This window comes from Zootoca vivipara, chromosome 6 (genome assembly GCF_965207765.1).
Source record: "Zootoca vivipara chromosome 6, rZooViv2.hap1.1, whole genome shotgun sequence".
In the NCBI taxonomy this organism is placed as follows: domain Eukaryota; kingdom Metazoa; phylum Chordata; class Lepidosauria; order Squamata; family Lacertidae; genus Zootoca; species Zootoca vivipara.
This window is the reverse complement of record NC_142589.1, coordinates 70,668,008-70,691,324: the sequence shown is the minus strand read 5'-3', so window position 1 is coordinate 70,691,324 and position 23,317 is coordinate 70,668,008. Positions and strand designations below refer to the sequence as shown.

Below are 23,317 nucleotides of genomic sequence, written 5' to 3'. Positions count from 1 at the left end.
AACATGTCAAGGAGTTCAGTGTAAACATCGCTCTACCTGCAAAGACAACTCACCCCAATATGAAACTCGGGTTGCTGGGAAATCATGTTTAATTCCCCTGCATGCAGAAAACAAAAGTAAGCAGACCACCAGGCTCTCCTACTCTACAATATCTGTGTTGAAGGAGGCAAAAGATTGAGCTGGCGAAGATGGAAAAGTTTTGGATTTTTGTTTGGAATACGTTCAGATATCACCAAGTTATTTTAAAGAAACTATTATTTATTACAACGATTTGTATGCTGCTTAATCACAGTTGTCTCCAAGTGGTGCATGTAGCAAGGGAGACACACATGCATGAGACATACGTGTGCGCGCGTGCACAAATCATTTTTATCCCGCTGGAACTAATGGCACAGAAACCAACCCATGCAATAAATAGTAAAGAAAACGCCTTTAGGCATGCACTGAGCGTCTTTCCTCTTGGGTTTGTCTTTGCAAGCTGCCCACACAGAAAAGGGGGTTGGGGAAGGAGAGGGTCCCAGCGAACAGTAACTTTGCAAGCTACCGTACTTTGAACCTCAGCATTCCCCCCCCTCCTTACAGTGCATTCCCACGCCTGTGGCTATTCCCAAAATGCCTACGTGCAAAAGGCATCTAAAGCCTTGCACCGTGGTCTTTCTTTCTGGCCTTGCAAGCAGCCGCTGGGCTGCTGGAGCAAAGTGTCTGGGAAGAGCCGTGCAGGCATCAAATTTGCTGGCTTGGAGAGGAAAGGAGACCGGGTAGCTCTGCGTATTTCGATAAAAGGTTTTTAGAACGAATGTTTTCCACCCCCCGAAAAGCCCCTGCTTGGGGACACAAACCCAGCTAGGGCGCCTTCCTCCCATGCACCCGGCTGCAAACGGTTCCCGCGCTTTACCTGCAATCCACTTTGCTGTCTCGCGCCCAACAGCGACTCCTGCAGCACGAGGACACGGGCAAAAAAACCCCAAAAACGCCCAGACATGCGCAGTTGTTCTCGCTAAAGGGTGGCGCCCAGAGACCTCATTTGTATACATAGAGGGGGGGGGACCTATTGGAGCGCTGGAATTAGCCTACGGGGGAGAGGGGCCTAGAAACTTAGATGAAGGGGCGGGGCTTCAAGAGGCACAGCGCGAGAACGCGGGAAGGTAGAATACTTATTATCATCATTGATACTCTAGTCACGCTAATAATGTTTATCATTAGTATTAACAATGCTGCTAGTGCTACTACTAGTATAGGGATGTAGTTGCATTAATAATATACTAGCAGTGTACTGCTAGTATAATACTAGTAGTAGTCCATAGTCATGTATTAACATTCGTAATTATTAAGTAGTGGGTGGACATATCACGATACAGATATTTCTCCAAGTAGTTCTTTATAAGTAAGCTGGAACTGAACCGAACAGCTCAGCCTGCCTGCTTATATAGGCAGCCGGATGAGAGACACTGCACACACCTTTGTAATTCAAAAAAAATCTTTAATAAAAATGTTTTTTTAAAAAAATTGTAACAACAACAGCCTAGGGTTTCCCCCCTAAATTAACTGACATGGACCTGAGTGAAACTGTACTGTACTGTATACGCAATACCCCTGGTTGCCAGGGTGAGAATTCCAATACATAACAGTAATACTCAGTGCTTTTTTTCTAAGAAAAATGTTTAGTGGTACTCTTATTTTGACTCAAGAAAATCACCATTTTATAGTTCAAATCGGGAAAAATAAATACAGTAAATAGACAAAAGTACAAAGATTCACAAAATGTTTAGGGGTATGCATTCCCCCAGAAAAAAGTACTAGTAATACTGCTACAGAAATATTACTACTATGCTACTAGTATAGTACAGTAGTACTAACGCCAATGCAACACTGCTAAAAGTAAACGTACCCCTGATCATTAGGTCCAGTCGCGGACGACTGGGGTTGCGGCGCTTATCTTGCTTTACTGGCCGAGGGAGCTGGCATACAGCTTCCAGGTCATGTGGCCAGCATGACTAAGCTGCTTCTGGTGAACCAGAGCAGCGCACGGAAACGCCGTTTACCTTCCCTGTTTATCTACTGTCCTTGCACTTTGATGTGCTTTCAAATGGGAGCTCACCCCGTTGCGGGGACTCGAACTGACCTTCTGATCAGCAAGCCCTAGGCTCTGTGGTTTAGACCACAGCGCCACCCGTGTCCCTTGCAGCACTGCTATTAATGTTATAAAGGACACGAGGGTAGATAGGAGGAAAATATCAGGATCTTTTAGGGATACTCCCCCCTCCAGTTGACCAGCTTCTAGCCCCTGCTTCCACATTCCTCCTAACAAACATGGCTCCTGTGCATTTTAAAGCAGCATGGCAGGCTGAGGTTCATCAGGTAGAGCTTCTACCACCACCCCTGACCTTTCCTCCTGCATAAAGTCAGGGATGGGCATGGGGAGTTTCACTGGCCAAAGTTCTGCCACAAAGGGCATAGGATCCCATCCTGGGAGAGTTGGGGGAAGGTGGTCATCCTTTTAATTCATTGTGATGGGGTAGAGAGGGTTTGCTTCATGCCTTCAGCACAGCAGCGATCCATCAAGGCAGAGATGGGAATGACGAGAGGGGAAGGAATTACCATGCTTACTCTAATGCTCTTCCCCCCCTCCCCCCCCCCTTTTTGCCAAATCACGTTGCGAAAATTAAGGTGCGCATTAGATTCGATGGCACCTTTACATTTGCCAGCAAATACTTTTTTTGGTTTCAAGCTTTTGAAAACTGAGCTGCGCATTAGATTTGATGGCGGATTAGACTCGAGAAAATCCTGTAATTTGCACAAGCGAACACAGACACATTTTGCACAGCGAGGACGCTTGATGTGCATAAAGTATTATAAAGTTAATACAGTACCGGTAATATCCTCCGCCCTCCCACTTTAGCCAGCTCCCCACCCGGCTCCCACCTGCCTTGTTACTCATCAACCAGGCCAGGAGGTGGCACTGCCCACCAGCTTCCTAGAATTAGGTGTTTCTGCCTACTACACACAGTGCATTCAAAGCATGTTCAAGGCATGTTTAAGGCACATGTCTTCCCCCAAAGAAAGCTGGGAACCGTAGTTTAAGGGTGCTGGGAATGGTAGCTCTGTGAGGAGGAAAATACAGTTCCTAGGAAATTCATGTATTGAATGTATGGAATGGATCCCCCTATGGCTCCATCTCCACTTTTTGAGTGTATTCTGTAGACTGTAGTCTGGAAACTGATGTGGAGGCTATTTATGCACAGGCTTTGCCCAAACCAATGCTGTTCTGCCCCCAAAGGGATAGCAAATCTGTGTATTAGTATTAGGTGGCAGGAATAACAATGCTGCGCCTTCAGAAAAGATAGTGCCTTCCCCCCTTTTTTTAGACCCCCCATGGCAGGTTGGGAAATGTAGGCACAGAAATAATCTACTTTCTATTGGCTCTTGCCAGGGAGTGAGAAGAAACCTCCCTTCCTCCTTTATAATCTAGTGGTAGTCTAGTGATGGCAAACCCAAGAAGAAAAGGTGAAGTCACTTTGTCCTTACAAAGCTCCGCGGAAAACTTCATAAAATGCTTCTAACCATCTGCATTCAGAGCCATGGAGCAGTGTATTGGAATGTGAGCAATATTTCAACACGTGCCTTGTTTATCTCCCATAAATCTATGCATGAGAGTTTTGTGGAGTTTTGTTAATGTACTATCCAGAAAGAGAGAGAAATCTCATAGAATCCTAGAGTTGGAAGAGACCACAAGGGCCACCCAGTCCAACCCCCTGCCAAGCAGGAAACACCATCAAAGCATTCCTGACAATGTTTCCTGCTTGGCAGGGGGTTGCTCCAGACAGAACAAATGCCATCAGGCACCTTCTTCAGTCCCTTAACTGTGCCAGCTGGTCTTTATGAGGACAAAGATCCTTCAGTTTGATTCCCTGCTCCCTCTTCCCTCCCTGTCCCTTTCCCACTAGGTGTTGTGTTTTTTGAGACTGTAAGCCTGAGAGTGGGGACTGTCTTGTTTTAATTGATTGGACGTAAGCCGCTATGGGAGCCCCTTCAGGAAAAAAAATACTTTCATACACTTTTATTTAAAGACCTCACATGTGGTATTTCTACGGCACCTGCATTCCCCTATCCCAGAAGAGGCTGTACTTTTGTAATTACCTTTGCAATTTATTTATTTTAAAAAAGCTGTATGATACCGTTTCCCAAAATACTTTGGTGGAAGCCATGGCTGTTTACATATGGTCTCCCTGAAAGTATTCCGGGAAATGTAGTTTGTTAAGGGTGCCGAGAGTTATTAGGAGACCCCTGTTCCCTTCCCTGTGTTACAGAGCTACAGTTCCCAGACAGAATTCCCAGGGGACTTTGGGAATTGTAGCTCTGGGTGGAGAAGAGTGGTCTCCTAACACCTCAACGACCTTTACAGGTCTTTGGGGAAAACAAGCACTGTTTAATGTGGTACATACCATGAGGCTTTAAACTTGGCCCTCCAGCTGTTTTGGGACTATACTTCCACCATCCCTAGCTAACAGGACCAGTGGTCAGGGATGGTGGAAATTGTAGTCCCAAAATAGCTGGAGGGCCAAGTTTAAAGCATCATGGTACATATAGTATGAATGTAGCTTGAAAGATCAGGAACCAAAAAAGGCAGAGCAAGAAGGAACCTGAAGTTGCCCATCAACAGTTAGCAGGACCTGAGCAGCAGACTGAGCAGCCAGGCACCCATAGTTTTCCCCACCAGGCATTGTAGGTTTGTTTGTTTTTAAAATTATAATACTGTAATTATTTCTAAATTTGCATCTGTACATATAAATCGCCAAATGCAAACTTTATGCAAATTGGCACCTCCTGATGCGTAACTTGCCAGCCTGTTTAATAATACCTTTGCAATTTAGATCAGCATGTCATTTAAATCAGGAAGGGGGGAGGGCAGGGAGCATGGCACATAGGCAAACACCCATTTCAGAGCAGTTGCTTTAGCTTAAAAGTTGTTCAGCAGACCTGATCACAGAACTCCTACATTGTGCCTGTTTTGGCTCCCGATAATATATCTGATGTCTGAGGTGTGTTTGTTTGTTCAGATGCAACAGCTTCAGTTCACATACGATGTCCTGAATGAGAGATTAGCAAAGGAAAACAATTGCACACTCTTGTAGCTCATTAGTCCTTCTTAAGTTGCAAACTGAATAGTCCCAGTTGTTTGCACTTCCAAGGACTAGACTCCCATCAGCCCCAGGAGACATGGCCAATGGGCCAGGGGTCATGAGAACTGAACTCTGACAAAGTGAGAATGTGATTTTCCACAGCTCTTAGCACCTTCATGTGGATATACCCATATCTGGGGTGTGTGTTCTACTGATAATGGCAAACCTGGCATCCCCCTGATTTAAGACGTGCAACCTTAACTCAGTGGTCAAGCACATGCCCTCCATGCAGAAAACCTAACGTTCAAGTGAAAAAGAATCAAGTAGGAGCAGGTGATTTTACTCCTTTACTTAATGATATTTTCATTCCACTTTCCAGGCAATTATTGTCTCCCCCAAACAGCTCCCATAAATGAAACGAGGGAGAGAGGCCCGGACAACAGACTCACAGGTGAAAGAGACAAGACACGCAAGGAAAAGGGGAGGGGAGGGAAAAGGAAGAGGAGGTAGAGCAGCTCTTGAAAGCCCAGAACAAAATGGTGAGCTGTGAACATTTATATCCCTTTCAGGCCAGGCTCATTTCCCTTTGCTGGCATCGTTGCTTGAATGGAAGTTGGCAGACCTTGTTCCTTTGGCTCGGGGGTGGGCAACCTTAGGCCCAGGGTCCCAATACAGCTTTCACAGGTCCTGCTTTGTCCCCGGAGTGTTTTCGCCTGCCTGGAATGTGACATTGGACTTTAATAATGCCTCTACCATGCCTGGAGAGTGCGTGTATTAGCTCACCTACTGTACAAAGGTAGAATTTACATGTGTTGCTCCACCCACTTTTGCCCCCGGCTTCACCCACCACTGCCCTGTGACTCTTGGATGGTTGATCAGAAGGGGATGTGGTTCTCAGGCTGAAAGAAGCACCCACCCCCTGCTTGGGCTGAAGGATGGCGTCACAACGTCCTTCCGCCTTTGCTTCTGCAGCGTTTTCTCAGGAAGCAAGCTCCTTTTCGCAGCTGCGCTTTCTCCAGTTGATCAATAGGACCAATGAGGTCTACCCCTTGCCTTAAATGTTATTCCTGGGAGGCAGTGGGTACAGGCTCCCAGTGGCCCTTGGTCCCCTCGCTGGCCACAGGGGCCCAGATGTGCCCTCATACTCTGCAGTCTGTGGTGATGCGAGAGATGTCTTCCCAAGAGCAGCTGCTAGCACAGAGCATGAACAAATAAACTGACCTAGTATAAAGACAGCTTCCTGTGTCCAAGGGGCTGAGTAGGGTAGGGAGATTCCCCACGCAGAAAAAGCTATGGGTAGGCTGAGGTGCCCATCCAGAGGTCCTTTATATTGTGTGTCCACAGATACTCAGTTGGCATCATCCGTCTGTCTCCTGGAGACAATGAAAGATTGCGCCTTCAGGGGTGAATTCAAACCGTTGGAGAATTGCAGCGCCTGCTGTGGCTGTAGATACGGGAGAGACATGTTCTATTGCAGGTAGGGCAGGCGAAGGCACCCACAAGTATTTTTGCTAATGTTGGGGCACTTAAGACATGATCCTGATCTCAGGACTGTTTATAGCTGCAAACATTTCAGGACTTCATTTCTAATCGCTTACACATCCTGTAGTAGCTTCCTGTTGGAAGTTCAATAACTTTCCATACCTAACAACCCCAGGGGGAATGTTGCACTATAGAGGAAGAACAAGGTAACACTAAGGAGGCATCTCAGAACAACGACTGAGGCAGAATGATGTGCGGACGGTCCAGTAAAAGTCTACCACTAACGCCCTAATATTGCATCCACAACATGTTGCAGAATATACCCGTTGAGATGGTGTCCTTTGGCCTCCCAGCAGATGCCTCAATTTGCAGGACAGGTGAAGCAAAGTAGACATCACGGGGTCCCATTTTCCTTTGCTTTCTCCTCCCCCAGGAGGACAGTGATTTGTTTCTTCAGTAGTTCAGCTCTTTCCCGAGCTTCCTGGCTGGCTCCTGGATCTTCTGTTTCCCCCAGAACTTCCAGGACAGAGCGCAAGGCGTCAGCATTCTTGACTGACTCCATCTGTTCCTGGTCTGCTTTGATCTCTTCCACCCAGTCCAAATATGCCTGCAGCAGCCCCATGTCAGACAGGAAACTGCTTATGATCTTGAGCTCCGGCTTCCTGCGACTCAACTCGGAGAGGACTTCTTTCCCAGCTTTGCTCAAGCGGTTCCCCACAATGCTGAGAAAAGAAGACAGGTGTTATAAAGGTATACTGGGGGAAAATGTGGATAGACACGGGGTTGGGTCCAAGCTAAGTTAGGGCACATGCACACTATACATTGAAAGTGTTATGATGCCGCTTTAAACAGTCATGACTCTCCCCTGCACCAAAGTATCATGGGAACTGTAGTTTGTTGAGGGAGCTGTTAGGAGCCCCCTTTCCTCCCACAGAGCTACAATTCCCAGAATAGATTAACAATCAATCCTTCTTCCTAGGGAACTCTGGCAATAGTAGCTCTGTGAAGGCATTGGGGTGTCCTAACAACAAATTTAGTGTAATTAACTCAGCCAGGATGCAACCCATGATAGACATAGACCTTGTAATAGAAGAGCATGCAGATCTCTCTCTCTCTCTCTCTCTCTCTCTCTCTCTCTCTCTCTCTCTCTCTCTCTCTCTCTCTCTCTCACACACACACACACACACACACACATGCTCAAGAAACAAGTGAGGAGGGTTTCAGGGTGAAACACACAAGGGGAGCACTCCCTCAGAACTACACAGCCAGGATATGTACTACCTCAGCAAAGGTCATGCCATTCTGACTGGTTGCTAAAGCAACAGCTCCACTAGTCTCCCTCTTGGATAGTCGACTTTAACAGAATTAACCCTTAAGCGCCAAACTGAATGATCCTTGCTGTTTCGCTTCCAACAGCTCAACTCCCATCCGAACGCCCAGGAAGCATGGCCAATGGTCAGCGGTTATTGGAGTTGTAGTCTACAAACATCTGGAAGGCCACAAGTGTCCCACATCTGACTCAGTGGCTTTCCCTTCCTCCTCACTGCAGCTCAACTAAGGAAATTCATTCCCCACTTTTAAAATTAAATACCGGTAGTTATTTTGTTTACAAATACAGTGGAAAGGAAAACCAAATCTGATAAGTATATCTATGCATGCATACTTTAAATATTTCATTTTGGGGGAGGGAAAAACTATATTCATGATTACATATTCTGCAATGCACACTATAGAAACTACAACTACAGGAATAAAAACTGTAGAAATTCATGAAGGTATTATCTGGTGTGTGTGCATCTGTAAAAAAAATTCCTATATGTATACAGTATTATTCCTTATTACTCCCAACACAGATCCTCTGTGTTGGGATCTTTGCAAAAATGTGATCACCTCTAATCAATTATACCTCCTGCCCAAATTCTATTCTGGTAGGCAGGCTTTTGATTTCATTTCCAGAAGTTTGCAAAATATTATAGTGCAATATCATTGGAGCATACTTACGTCAAGAGCCTGAGCGTTCTGTTGCCCATCAAGGAATCCATGATATTATCCAAGCCACTATCTGTGATTCCTGTGATATCCAGATAAAGCTCTTCGAGGGTGGTGTTCTCCTGGAGAGCATCCCATAAACCCCTCACCCCTTCAGAGCCCAGGCAGTTCCCACAAAACCTTAAGAAATTTGGGGTGGGGGTGGAGATTGGGGGGGGGGGGAGAGAGAAGTTTAACTTAAAGCAAAGAGGAACTCCCGTAATCAGTGGAATTCAAACTAACACATTGTGAATTCCTGTATAGGAAATCCCCACTTCCAGATTATCCCATCAGAATGAATGAAGCAAAACACACCCCTTCTGGGAATTAGGATTTTACTTCCGTAGAGCTGAAACTGGTTAGAGGGTCATAATGTCTGAACTCCCAGTTAAAGGCAGAATCCTATGGAATCTAGGCAGTGGGCCATCTCAAGGAGGAGGTAGGGACATTATACAAAAGCAAAGAACTTGAGCAAATAAACCAAATCACATGCTGCAGGTGAGCTGTCTGAATTTACGGACATAGGATTCTATGAACTAGAACCACAATGATACATACATTGGAAGCACACAGTTTTCTGCAAAGAATCCTGGGAACTGTAGCTTACTCCTCACTGAGCTGCAATTCCCAGCACCTTAAACAAACTATGCTTCCCAGGACTCTTTGGGGAAGGCCATGTCCTTTAAATGCATGATGTGGATATGACCATAAATCAAGGACCACCTCATTCCATATGAACTGACCCTGTAATTGTGATCTGAGGCCCTTCTTCATGTGCCTCCTCCATGGGAGGTCCAAAGTGTGGCAGCACTACAATGGGCCTTTTCAGTGGTGGCTCCCTGTTTGAGGAATGCTCTCCCTAGGAAGGCTCACCAGGCACCATCATTACTTATCTTTAGGTACCAGGCAAAACCATTTATTTCCCACCAGGTCTTTGGCTTTTAATTATCTGTGGCCTCCTTCAGTGTGATGCATTATTGTTCTAAGTAGAGTTGCCATAGATCCCAGACATTTTGCGCCCCCCCCAAAAAAAAGCTCAACAACTTGGGATAATTCCCCCAAAAAAGCAGCTTTGGGATTTTTTTTTTTAAAAAAAGAGGGTCAACAATTCTTCTTTCTCCTTCTTTCTGGTTCCAGATTTTCGCTTCTTGAAATATGGCAACCCTATCTTAAGTTGCTTTGAGTCACTTTTAAAAACAACCACCACCACCTAAGTAGTAGTAGTAGTAGTAGTTGTGTCACTGGTGAGAGTGATGCCAAGACTTTTGTAGGTTACATCACACACATACAAGGACATTCAAGGTGACTCACAGGAGTCGTTTCACCTGGCACCTTGGGGACCTGAGTATTTCAGCTTCTATGGCTGCTGCCTCACAGTCCAGAGAATTGTACCGCAACCTGGAAAACAGGAAACTGCAGGTGAGAGCTGAGCAAACGGTACGGACCAAAGGTGGGCAAACTATCCCATAAGGAGCATGGTGTGTCCCCTACCAGAAATACTACCCCTCCCCTAACACTCCATAGAGGTCTGAATACGTAGCACAGACTAACTTTACTGTTTTCCTCCTCTTGTAAACCGCTTTGAATTTGCAAGCGGTGCATAGAATTTATCTAAATAACTAAATTCAACGGCATCCAAATCTGTTCCTGCTCCTTTAAACACCAAGGGCATATGTATGTTGCAGATTTAAAATGGATTTTTAAAAGACACCTGGAGGCAAGCCCAGTTCAGGGAAGTTTTTAGTATTTGATGTTGTATTTTTTAATGTTGGGAGCCACGCAGAGCGGCTGGGGCAACCCAGGCAGATGGGTTGCATATAAATATGTTGTTATTATTAGTTATGACTATTATTCCCTCTGCATACAGAGCACTGTGGGAGTTGAAGTTCTGTGCTTTGGCCTCGGGGTCTCTTACCGGCTATTCACAGTACCCTTGCCAAACTATTCCGAGAATTCCTGGGAGAAACATTGCAATTAAAATGATGCAAGTTTGCATTGGACGCCTGACCTGAACGCCACTGCTTGCCCCTATTGATGGCAGGGAATAAGATGCTGGCATCCTGCAGCCACTGCCCATGGCATATGGCCAAGGCTAGAACACTTCCAACCAGGTACTCACTGGAGAGTCTCACACCGATGGAGGAGCCCCCGGAGTCGCCTCAGCCCCCCGATGCCCATGTTGCTGTAGCTCAAGTTGAGGTTCCGTAGCCTCTTATGCTCCGAGCAGCCCAAGACATAGGCCAGGGCTGCACAGTCAGCTGGGTTCAAGGTCACCTTGAACAGATCCACTTCATCCAGGTTGGAAGCTACCTTCTGTGTCACCCAGTCCTGGTGGAGCTCTGCCAGGCAATGCAGCAAGGAGAGCAGCTTCCGGTCTGATTCGTACTGAGCTTTCTTCCCCAGCCACTCCGCCAAAGGAACAAGGGGGTCCCCTGTTAGGCCATCAGCCAAGCTCTCCAGCTTCCCCTGCATCCTGGAGCTCAAGAGGCCCATGAAGAACCTGGAGAACATCTGCAGGTTGTCCCACTGTTGGCCTCCGCTCAGGAACTCCCTAGTGTAGCCGAGAAGTCCAGCTGGAGCACGTCCATCTGGTGAGGGCAGAAGTCTCTCGGCCTGCCCACCTTCTGGAGCTTCTCCATCCCACCAGAGATCCAGGCAAGAAGTTAACTCCTCAGTACTGGGGTCCAAGATAGCCACCGAATACAACGCAGCTAAGAACTCCTGTATGGTCAAGTGGAAGAAGGCATAGACCTCGTCTTTCTCCTGGAAGAAGATCTGGTTCAAGAAAGTGCTGGGCAGGTTCTCTGGGTCGAAGCCGAAACCCCGCAGCTCATCTGCATAGAAGACAACCTTCCCCTTCAGCAGACCAGCGTAGGCTAGCTTGCCAAGCTGCAGCACCAAGTTTTTGGCTTTTTCCAAGGCGCCGCCAGCTTCCCCTGCTCGTCGCAGCCGGAGGATGGTGCTCAAATACTGGCGGTAGACCTCGGTGATGGTGCTCGGTGGGGAGGCCTCCATCACCCCTGTCCGTGGGAAGAATTCCCCCAGCGCTGTGCAGAGAATAAAGCAGTAGAGGGGAATGAAGCTGAGGCTGGCTAAGCCCTCGTGGGCAGATATGTAACCAAGCACATCTGCAGCTCGTGCTGGGTTACGGAAGAAGCGGAAGAAGTAGTCCTTTACCTGCTGCTCTTGGAAGCCAAGGATAATGACGTGGCGGTCAAAGAGGTCTTCTGGAAGGGCAGCAGAAGGCCTCGACGTGACCACAATGGTGGCCTCGGGTAGCAAAGTCCCATAGAGGAGTCCGTGCACCAGATCTTTGATGTGAGCTGGCTGGTCCGATTGGAAACGGGGATTCTTGCTCTCGAGGGAGTGCCGGAACTCATCCAGGCCATCTAAAATCACCAGAAGTTCCCCAGGCCGATCTAGCAGCTCAGGGAGAACCCCGCTCAGGTGGACATGCTTGCTGCGGATCAGGTCCTCGAGGCTCTGGGGTGTCCTGATGAGGCTGAGCTCCCGGAAGGAGAAGTCTAGCATGCAAAGGGCCTTTTGGAAGGCCGCTCCCAACGCCCAGTCGTGGACGATCTTCTGGGCCGCGACGCTCTTGCCGATGCCGGCCGCCCCACTCAGCATTACCCGGCGAGGTTGGGAACTCTCCTCGGGCAGCGGGGAGAAAAGCTGGCTCAGAGCCAGGCGGCGGGGGGCATGGAGGGAGTAGAGGCGGGCACGGCGGGAGGCCAGGTGCAAGTAGTCGTGGCTGCTGGAAGCAGAGCGAGGGCTGTCGGACAGCAGCAGGTCGGTGTAGCGGATCTCGATGTGGCCACAGGATTCAGTGTCTTCCACATTGGTGCAAAGCTTCTCTGTGCGGGTCAGCAGGGACCGGCGGTGGTTCTGCAAAGCAGCTGGCAGGTGGGTAGCAGTTGGAGCAAAAGATAAGGAGGAGACCCAGAAAAGTACAGCAGATAATCCTGATGGAACGTACAGGGCTGGCTATTGTAGGGCAAGGAGATCCATCCCTTGCCCTCCCGTTTGCAGCTCCCGTTTGAACAAGCCTCTCTCTAGACCCACATCCACGTGGACCCGTCTTTTGCATGCATTTTCACAGTATTACTTTGGGGATCTTTACTGGAGATGCAGAGGTTGTTGCAATGGGCAGGATTGCTTTGAGTCAGATGTCTGTGTCGGAATCCTAGGCACCACACAGTTAAAGACTCCTGGGAACCGTAGTTCGCTAAGGGTGCTGAGGGAGACCCCTATTCCCCACTCCCAGAGCTACGATTCCCAGATTTCCCTGGGAAGAAGGATTGACTGTTAAACCACAGGGGGAGCTGTAGCTCTGGGAGGGCGATGGGGGTCTCCTAACAACTCTCAGCACCCCTGAACAAACTAAATTTCCTGGGGATTCCGTGGGGGAAGTTTAAAGTGGTATGATACCACTTTAGATGTATGTGGCCATAAAAACATAGAATTTTTAAAGCTGAAAGGGCCCTCTGCTCAGTATAGGAAACTTGCAACTAAAGTTTCCTTGGCAGCTTCAAGATTCATGTGCTGAGCAATCCATCTTTATCCTCACTGCCTTCCTTAGCATTCATATGTGTATTATATTATGCTGCTCATTTAACAAGATTTAGAATAGATGCTGCTTAATCAAGTGTGAGAATGCCAATGCCTCTTGCTTGCCTGGACAGAGGATGGAAAGGCATGGAGTTGAGGGGGTAAATCTCTGACCTTTGTAAGGCTGGACTGTAACCTGCCGTGCGAAGTTATGAGTCTCATTTGTTGCCCAGCCCAGTTTTGCCTCGGGCCCCCAAAAGGTGGCCCTCAAAGGAATGCAGCCCTCAGTCTGAAAACAGTTCCCCATCCCCTTCTGCACTGAATCCGTTGTCCTGGATTCTGCTTGCACATACTTTCATTGCTGTTTCTCCTCCTCCTCCTCCTCCTCCTCCATTACCTTTGAGTTGTCGGCTCAGGGCTCTTCGAAACGTCAGGTCATTGCTCTTTTCCCCATCTGCCATGACAAGAGAGCATTTAGTGCATAGGGAACAGGCGCCCTACAGAGACCTCCTAGCCCAAGAGAGTTTGCCGCCTGAGGCAAAGGACAAGATGGCTCCCGCATTTCTCATACGGAAGCTGATTGAACTGGCAGGGGAATCTTATTTTGACACTGGGGACTGGACAGTGGCCTCCTGAGGGCAGCAGGGGAGATTCGGGGGCACAGGCAGCCTGCTGTCCAGCTCTTAGCCACTGTTCTCTAGCTCCCATCACTTGCTGCCTGAGGCAATCCTCTCACTCTGCCTAACGTTAGGGCAGGTCCCTAATTTGTGCCAGCCCTGCCTGTCACAAAGCAACACAAACCAGCTGACTGATGCACTGCTCTTTCTGCAATCATTTCCAAGAGCGCATAAAACTGGAACCATTTATCCCAGTTCAGCCCTTTTCCCCATACTGTCAATAGGTCTGAGTATTGTTACAAGTGCCACATAATGTTCATCCCACACACGCCTTTTAATATGTCGGCATTCGCCATTGTTGTTTTCAGCCTGCAAATGATATGCAATTGGGGAGGCTCCCCCCTCATTACAGTGGTGTTTCCTTTGCACTGAAGTGAACATTGTGGGAATAATTACGTCATTAATTATGATAAATTTGTAACTTAACATAAATAACTACACAAATTACGGTAAACGGCAGATAGCCAACAGATAACATTGTATTTGGCAGAAACCAAACTGAAGCAGAAAGGAAACAGCACAGATGGTGACAAAGGCAGGTCAGAATGAAAATTGCTGCCACCTTAAGATCCCTACTAAAGAGTTGGAACAATATGTTTTTTGCAATGTTTATTTCAGTAGAGCATCAGGAAAGGCAAGCAATGCATACTCCTGTTAAGCAACAGGTAGGCTTCCCCACACCACATCCTCAGAGAGAGAGAGAGAAAGAGAGAGAGACATACCCCGGCCTGCAACCCACACCATGTCTTTAACCTTCATTATATTCTCTCTTGCCTAAACTCACACTCCCCCCCACACACAAACGTCTCTTACATCAGCCCCCTCCCTCTTAACGGGTGGGAATTTGCCAACTCCATCATCCTCTGATGGTTTTCCCACTCCAAAACACTCAGAGAGCCGGAGCAACTTCTCTCAAACCAGGGGTAGCCAATGTGGTGCCTTCCAGGACTACAACTCCCATCATCCCTGATCATAAGCCACATTGACTGGGGGCAATGGGAGTTGTAGTTCTAACAAAATTGGTGGGGCATTCCATGGGCTATCCCCATCCCAAGTGCTAGTTCTCCTTGTTGTTGTTGTTGTTTAGTCGTTTAGTCGTGTCCGACTCTTCGTGACCCCATGGACCATAGCTAATTCTCCTAGCTCTCCTAGACTCTTCGTGACCCCATGGACCATAGCTAGTTCTCCTTATGAGGCATCAACTACCCATCTTGGACTATTAACCAGCAACCTATTGGACAACAGAAACTGTTCTTATGTTGAGCCTCCATGGCACCGAACCTTTTACACATGTTAAAGATAACCAGCTTTGGAATCGTGGCCAAAAAAAGTGGGGCGCCGGGACCAGTGGACAGCTTGGGGCAATGATGCTCACCTGGCCTCCTGGTTGAAACATTGCTGCTTACAAGGAGGTAAAGGAGCAAAGAGCAAGATGGCGGCAAGGCCCATGCTATGCGCAGATGCACCAGTGGGGACGCCAGATTGGCTTTGCCGATGCGTTTACATCATACTGACCACACCACGGTCTCGTCCCTCCCCCTCTGCCACCTGGTGAGCAGCGGCAAAGCAACCTGCTGGACGCCAAGAGAGCCCCACTGCCCCACCGTCCACTCAAAGATACAAATATATACACAGAAGCAAGCCCTCCTATGGAGCAAGGTGGGAGGGATGACTTGCCTGCAGGCACTGCTGGGAGCTTGTATTTCTTTGAATTCCAGAATTTCAGCAAAGCTCGTTTGGGAGTTTGGGGAGGAGGCTCTAGATTGAAACAGGAAAGAGAAGGATTGTGAAGGCAAAGCAGTGTGAGAGCAGATGCCCGCCGGCAGGTCTACGAACCAGGATGCCTGTGTGCAGAGTGGGGAAACTAGCCCACTATACAGAGGCAAATATTTGTGTATGTTACTCGGCATCCATCTACACCTAACCCCATCCACCACTGGAACGTGGCCCCCAGAAGCTTGCCAAGAAAGGAATGTGGCCCTTCCCTCCTCCTGCCCTCGAGGTGTATCACTGGCGTGCCTGGCTGACTTGGAGAAGGTTCTCCTTTTCCTTTCTCCGGACAGCTCTTTTCCAGCCAGTGCTGGAGCTCAGGACAGTAGGCCTCCTGCAATTCCCGTAGTGCGTCCAAGAACTTCCGGCTCTTCTCCGACTTGCTGCAGAACCTGTCCAGAAGCGCAATGACTTGGTTGCTCTTGGGTTTGGTCTCCAGCAGGGAAAAGTACTCTGGCTGGGTCAAGAGCCCGTTGTCATGGAGTAGGCGGAGCAGAGGAGCTGGGTTGGGCTCCACCCAGCGCAGGAGAAGTTCCCGGTGCTCCTGGATGAGCCGAGTGCAGTCCAAGGGAGCAGCCATCTGCAGCGATTGAAAGAAGAGGGTGAACAGGAGGGCAGTAGGCCAATCCCATTTTGTTGCTTGGTTGGAAGAGTGTTCCCTGATTATAGGGGGCAGAACCCCCCCCCCATGTTAATGTATGTAACAACAACAGCTCGGATTCTTTATGTGCAGAAATGGAAGAAGTTCCTACCAAAGAAGAATGGATGGTGGATTGCAGAACTGGCAAAAAATCAACAGGAAAATTAAGATCACCTAATGGTGAGTGTTTCAATGGAAGAATGGACGCCTTGTTTCAGAAATACTATAGTATGATGAACTCGCTTGCAGGATTTGAACTATGAGCAACAGAAGTTATTAGGTTTATAATATTGTAGTTATGATTTAATAGATAGGGTGTAGCAGAAGGGGAAAAACAACAACTCCATGGGAAACGGGGTGGGAAGTTGACAAAAATAAGAGGAAAGACGAAATTGTGTTTTGATTGTATATGTTAAGAAAGCTGAAACTTAATGAAATATAATTGGAGGGAAAGAAAGAACCTTTACATATCTGCCTACGTGTCTAAACACGCATATATGTGAACTTATCTCAGATGGGCAACTCCAGGCCAGCTCACTCTTAATGTTCTCAGAGACAAGCAGTTTACTCCTAGCAATGCCTTCAGCAGTACATTACTTTGCTTCTTTGGCAAAAGATAGGGCACTGTGACAAGTCCACCTGAAGTTTTCAGACTACAACTCCCATCATCCTTGACCATTGGCGATGCTGGCTGCTGCGAGTTGGAGTCAAGCAACATCTGGAGGCTCGCCACCCGTAGGGTTGCCAGACTCAATAGAGAACAGGACTCCTGTGCTTTTAATTGCCCTGCTCTCTTTTGAGTCTGGAAACCTTAAAAGAGAAATCAGCAGACCCTTTGCTTGGAAATTAAACAAAGGGTCTGCTGGTTTCTCTTTAAGGTTTCCAGACTCAAAAGAGAGCAGGGCAATTAAAGGCACAGAAGTCCTGTCCACTATTGAGTCTGGCAACCCTATTTGTCAGCAACAAATTGTCGCTGTTTTTTTGTGTTGAATATATGCCATATGGTAATTTATGGACCTAATAGGTACCGGTATCTAAACCATTTGCACATGCAGAATGTAGCCACTCTATATATAGAAATGAGCAAACCAGTAATATTTTAGGGAGCAGGCTAGCAGGCGGGGCCTACACAACACAAAACACCGTTGCTGTGTGTAGGTTTTGTTTTTTATCTTATATTTTGGTTTTTTCCTTTAATTTTTTCCCCCCCCCCAAGAGAGTGCGGCCCTAAGCTATAGCTTGTTTAGCTTATACATAAATCCAGCACTGCTGCAAAGGCACCAGCTTCTCAAACAACATTGGGAAGAAGCATGACGACACTCTGCATTGCAGGGGGTTTGACTAGATGATGCCTGTTGGTCCCAATTCTGTGCATTTCCACATACGTAATCGCTGGAGGTTATTGCAATTGGCACAGTTGCTTTGAGGCAGACAATTGGTCCATCTAGCTCAGCACTGTCTGCACAGACTGACAGCAGCTCTTCAGGATTTCAGGCAACCCTATCTGGAGATGCTAGGGATTGAACCCCAGACCTCCTGCATACAAGGCAGATGTTCCACCACTGAGCTACGAGGTGACTCTGTCCTCTCTGATGGAAATCACTACAGTACTAGGAAGGGAGGTTTGTGAGCTGCAGCAGCAACTGGGGTCCTGCAGGTGCTTGGCCAAAGCTGCAAAGGCTAGAAGGAGCTATGGGGTAAGAAGGGGGCTGCTTTGTCCCTGTTTGCTGCCAGAGCATTTTTGCTTCCACCTACTGGCTCAAACACAAAGTTGTTGCTGCCCCCATATGAATGACACATTTGCAGCGCACCCAAACGTGTTTGGTTCCACCTACTGGAGGGTTTGCATTGCAAAATCATGGAACACCAATCCCCACTTCTCTCCACCTCATTGATTGTGTCCTTGCTGTGACTAAAGCCAGAAAGCATATTCTTCCAAGGAATCTGTGGCCCTGCAGATGCTGTAGGACTGCAACTCGCCCCAATCCCAGCCAGCATGGCCATCACAAGCCAGGGTGGAGGGAGTTGCAGCTCAGTGACATCTGGAGGACTACAGCTTCCCATTCCTCTTTCAAGGAAAAGGGGAAGCGGGTGCCTGGAGGATAAGCTGACATGGAGAAAAGTGTGGCAGGATAGAGGCAGCCATAAAGCAGGGGGCAAGAAAGATGGATGCAAAATTGCAGGGGGGGGGATTGGTGCAAAGGTGCAGCACTGGAGGACGAATGGGGAATTGCACTTTTACAAGTTGGGATGAATGAATGATGAGTGGGAAGATGTATAAATAAATTCCTTGCAAGCAGATCAGGAGGAATGCAAGGCCAATGCTCCTTGTCATGCAACCCACCTGCAAAGAAACCGGAACGGATGCTCAATAAACACCAGAGGTAATTTAACCTCCGCGTAACCTTCGTGCAAGCAAATCAGGATGGCTACTCAATAAAGCAGGTCATCTGAAAGGGCCCTCCGTCGTGCTTTTGCTGCAACAAATTTACACAGCTGGAAAATTTGCATTACAGTGTAGAATCTCCTCGTCTCTCATCTTTGAAAACAACTCTCTTCCTGACTACTGTGTTTGGATTAAAATGCCGGTGGGTTAGCAGGGACCAGGGGAAATCGTTTTGGGCTTGGATCCAGTTCTTCAGTGGCCAGATAAGCAGCTACTGCTCAAGTTGGGGAAAGAGCCACAACCTGTTAATGCAACAGTAAATTGTTGTTGTTGTTTAGTCGTTTAGTCATGTCCGACTCTTCGTGACCCCATGGACCATAGCACGCCAGGCACTCCTGTCTTCCACTGCCTCCCTCAGTTTGGTCAAACTCATGTTCGTAGCTTCGAGAACACTGTCCAACCATCTCGTCCTCTGTCGTCCCCTTCTCCTAGTGCCCTCCATCTTTCCCAACATCAAGGTCTTTTCCAGGGAGTCTTCTCTTCTCATGAGGTGGCCAAAGTATTGGAGCCTCAGCTTCACGATCTGTCCTTCCAGTGAGCACTCAGGGCTGATTTCCTTCAGAATGGATAGGTTTGATCTTCTTGCAGTCCATGGGACTCTCAAGAGTCTCCTCCAGCACCATAATTCAAAAGCATCAATTCTTCGGCAACAGTAAATGGCTCTCCTTTATCACCTCATTTCTCAAAGGCAGGTGCTGATAACGGAAGCTATGAACTCGACCTTTCATTTGGGCAGAGTCAGCGATAAGGGGAGCTGGTTGCTGATCAAGCCCAAAGGTTCAGTGAGGGTGATGTGATATGAATCTATTGTAAATTAGTGAGTTGAGCGTCTTTCCCATAGGGCTTAGTGGTGCATTGCACCGGGTGCCGCCCTCTCAAGGGCGCCCCAGCAAGTGGGGGAGCTGCACAGCTTTGCCAGTGGCCTCCCTTTTCCCTGCACGCCCGCCAGCTGCACCCCGCCAACTGGAAGGCTGGCGGGCGCGCAGCTTCCCTCCCAAGCTTCTGCAGGGATTGCTCTCCTCCCGAGGAGGCTTGGAGGGGAAGCTGTGCTCTCCTCCCGCGGAGGCTTGGGAGGGGCGCAACTTCACTCCCAAGCCTCTGCGGGGATCGCTCTCCTGCAATGGCATGGGGGAGAGTTGCGCCCCCCCCCCCGGATGGCTGGCAGTGTGCAGCTATGGCCACCCCAACACTATCTGTGGTAATTTGGGGGCACTGGCCGGATATTTGCACCCTGGTGCTGCGTCTGCTAAAGACGGCCCTGGTCATCCTTGTACTCTTCTAGGGCTGCCATCTTTTACCTTGCTCCAGTTCAGGAAAATGAACTGGGGAACTTTTTTTTTCCGTTTTCTGTTGCATGAGATTTTTCAATTGTTCTTATATGTTCTTTCAATGCTGATTTCATATCTGAAGTCGGTTTTGTTCTGTAAGCTCTAGGTTGTTTTTTTTTTGGCAATTCATGTTTTTCACTTTTCACCATAAACCCCCTCACTGCCCCTGCTCCACACATCCCTTGAGTGTGTCTGAAATGTTTCCCTGAACTCTGATTATAAGCCGCTTGCTTGCTTGGCTGGTAGGTAGAGAGGGGTGTGTGTATTAACTAGCTTATTGTACACAACATGAATCAATTGATCTGCCTGCATTTGCCTCTGGCCCTAACTCACTGGCCCTCTGGCTCCCGGAAAGTTGCCCAGAAAGGAATCCTGACCTGTAATAGTTGTTTGAGAGGCAGGCAGCCCCATCCCAAACAAACATCACTGCATCCTTTGCTGCATACATAAAAGCCATTTCCTCCCAAAGAGTCCTAGAAGCTGTAGTTTACCTCTCACAGAGCTACAATTGCCAGCACCCTTAAACTACCGTTGCCGGAATATATTTTTCAAGAGTAATTTAAATGTATGGTGCGGACATGAACCAAGCCTGTGGATAAGAGGCACCTGTTGAATGGCACACATCCTTTAAAAGGATGTGGAGGAGGCTGTCAAAAAGAAGTGTCCTCTATATTCTAGCACCACAAACAACAGCGGGGTCGGCAGGGCGTGGGGGGGTTGGGGTGGAGAGAGAAAATTGCTGCCATCTGGGCTTTAGGAGCCTCTGGCTCAAATCCCTTTTCATCCGGGGAGCTCATTGGATGACCTTGACTGGCCTGTATCTCTCCAGCTTAACTACCTCAGGGGGTTATTGGAAGGATAAACAAGATAAGAATTACAAAGCGCGTTGGGACACAAAAAGTGCCAGAGGATTGATGAATAATAATCATAAAAACGATAAAAGTTGTGTCAGGAAGAATAGCTGCTTAGTAGCTAACACAGCAGTTCGTGTGCGCCCGAGAGGCAGGCAGGCCGACAGACAAATCACGCCCTCTAAAATGAAGTAAATTTCAGATTTAAGTAAGGGGCGATGAAGGCGAAGCTAAGCTCAGCCTCAAAGCCCTTGTGTTCTTCTTGTGGTCAGCAGATTGCATTGTTCAGTCCATCTGAAGGACTAACGTGAGGCACATCCCATCAGGCAGCAGATCCCAATTTTTCTACATTCCCAGCCTAACCTTTATTTTAATCAACTAATTTCACATTGCCGTGTACATACGTGTCTCAAGGCGATTTCCAGTTGCCCCATGCAAGCAGCTAAAATGCATTTCAAAACAGTAGAAAAGCAACAACTGGAAAAAAAGTTTAAAACCATAATAAATGGAAATGGATGTCTACTCGGTAACCTGCCTCCCCATCCCAGAATCTAGCATGCACAACGGAGGTCCTTACCTGTTAGCGGACAGCCAAATGTTTACAACCTCAAACACGAGGGAATGCAATGTGCAAGCTTATTTCTCTGTGTGACTGGCGTCTTTAGCACGTTTGCCAATCAATAGTTACCAAGGAGTGGCTCTAGTCAAATATTTACCACAGGTAACTTGTAGCAATGCCCCATTCACCATTGCAGGCGATGCAAAAACAAAACCGGGGCAGAGAAGTGGTTGGAGGACCTGGATATGGCAGGATTTCTGCTTCGGAGGACTTTGAGGGTCCCTAAGTATTGGGCAATTGGGACACAGGTGGCGTTGTGGATTAAACCACAGAGCCTAGGGCTTGCTGATCGGAAGGTCGGTGGTTCGAATCCCTGCGACGGGGTGAGCTCCCGTTGCTTGGTCCCAGCTCCTGCCAACCTAGCAGTTTGAAAGCACATCAAAGTGCAAGTAGATAAATAGGTACTACAGCGGGAAGGTAAACGGTGTTTCCGTGCCCTGGTCTGGTTCACCAGAAGCAGCTTTGTCATGCTGGCCACATGACCTGGAAGCTGTACGCCGGCTCCCTCGGCCAATAAGGTGAGCGCCACAACCCCAGAGTCGGTCACGACTGGACCTAATGGTCAGGGGTCCCTTTACCTTTACCTTAAGCAAAGGACGCGGGTGGCGCTGTGGTCTAAACCACAGAGCTTCTTGGGCTTGCCAATCAGAAGGTCGGAGGTTCGAATCCCCACCTAGTAGTTCGAAAGCACGCCAAAAACTGCAAGTAGATAAATAGGTACCGCTCCGGCGGGAAGGTAAACGGTATTTCCGCCCACTGCTCTGGTTCTCCAGAAGTGGCTTAGCCAGGCTGGCCACATGACCCAGAAAAACTGTCTGCGGACAAACGCCGACTCCCTTGGACTGTAAAGCGAGATGAGCACCACAACCCCAGAGTCGTTTGCGACTGGACTTAACGGTCAAGGGTCCTTTACCGTTCTTAAAGTATTGGGCAAAGCAGGACATTAATTTGTGGTTGGCTACGCTCTGTCCCCATGGTCAGAGGCAGAAATGTTTCTGAATACCAGTCAGTGGAAATCATAGGAGGGGGAGAGCGCTCAGGTCTGGCTTGAGGGTAGCCACTGCGAGAACAGGATGCTGGACTTGATTGGACCTTATCCAGCAGGTTCCTCGGAAGTTCTTAAACCAGAGGAGGGACACAGTAAAGATTTGGAGTGGTCTGTGTAACCTAACTGTATAATTTTGGCCCACTGCTTGAAAGCAGAGACAGGAGAGATTTTGCAAACTGTGTGCACTACACTTAGTGATTTGGGGGGGGGGGGTAGATTCCACTTTGTTTGCATTTTAATGAGAATTTACCTCCCTCACGCTTCTCGGATCAACATGTGAACTGAAACACAGCTGGCCTTCAAAATTGGCACTGCCTCAAATTTTGCAATGCAGTTCTCCAGCCAAACAGCATGCTGCAGAAATGCATGCCGTAGGGAAAGCATGTATAAGATATATATTGTTGGTGTACAAAACTGCATCAGGGGAAATTGCCTGCAGGGAAGTTGTATGTTAGTCAAAACTGCAAAAGAAAAAAGTGTTTATGTGGAGAAATTTGCACTAAATTGCCACAGGATTTTCATGAGGATCGAAAGAGAAATGCGAACTGTTGTGCTTCAGCTTGGAAAAATGAGAAACAGGAAACTGACAGATCCATTCCTAATTAACCTCATTGCTTATAAACCCCTCCCCCAAAACCCAGCTTTTTATTTTTTATTTTTTGTAGGGTACTTTTTAATTGAAGAGTGGCATATAGATTCTTGAAAACAGACACACACATTCGCTCATCCATAAATAAATTTGCTTATTTTCATAATTTAT

General features: G+C 47.9%; 1 protein-coding gene across 1 annotated transcript; it reads right to left on the bottom strand.

The window, feature by feature from the left end:
- Nucleotides 1-4,625: 4,625 nt before the first annotated feature.
- Nucleotides 4,626-21,554, bottom strand: LOC118087899 (NACHT, LRR and PYD domains-containing protein 12-like). The gene is made up of 8 exons (XM_035120962.3): nt 21,468-21,554; nt 15,875-16,205; nt 15,533-15,613; nt 13,576-13,632; nt 10,750-12,526; nt 9,942-10,028; nt 8,604-8,771; nt 4,626-7,324 (listed from the first exon to the last, which is right to left on the bottom strand). Exons 2-8 carry the CDS (start codon nt 16,203-16,205, stop codon nt 6,997-6,999), a joined length of 2,829 nt encoding a protein of 942 aa, XP_034976853.3. The 5' UTR covers nt 21,468-21,554; the 3' UTR covers nt 4,626-6,996.
- Nucleotides 21,555-23,317: the final 1,763 nt, after the last annotated feature.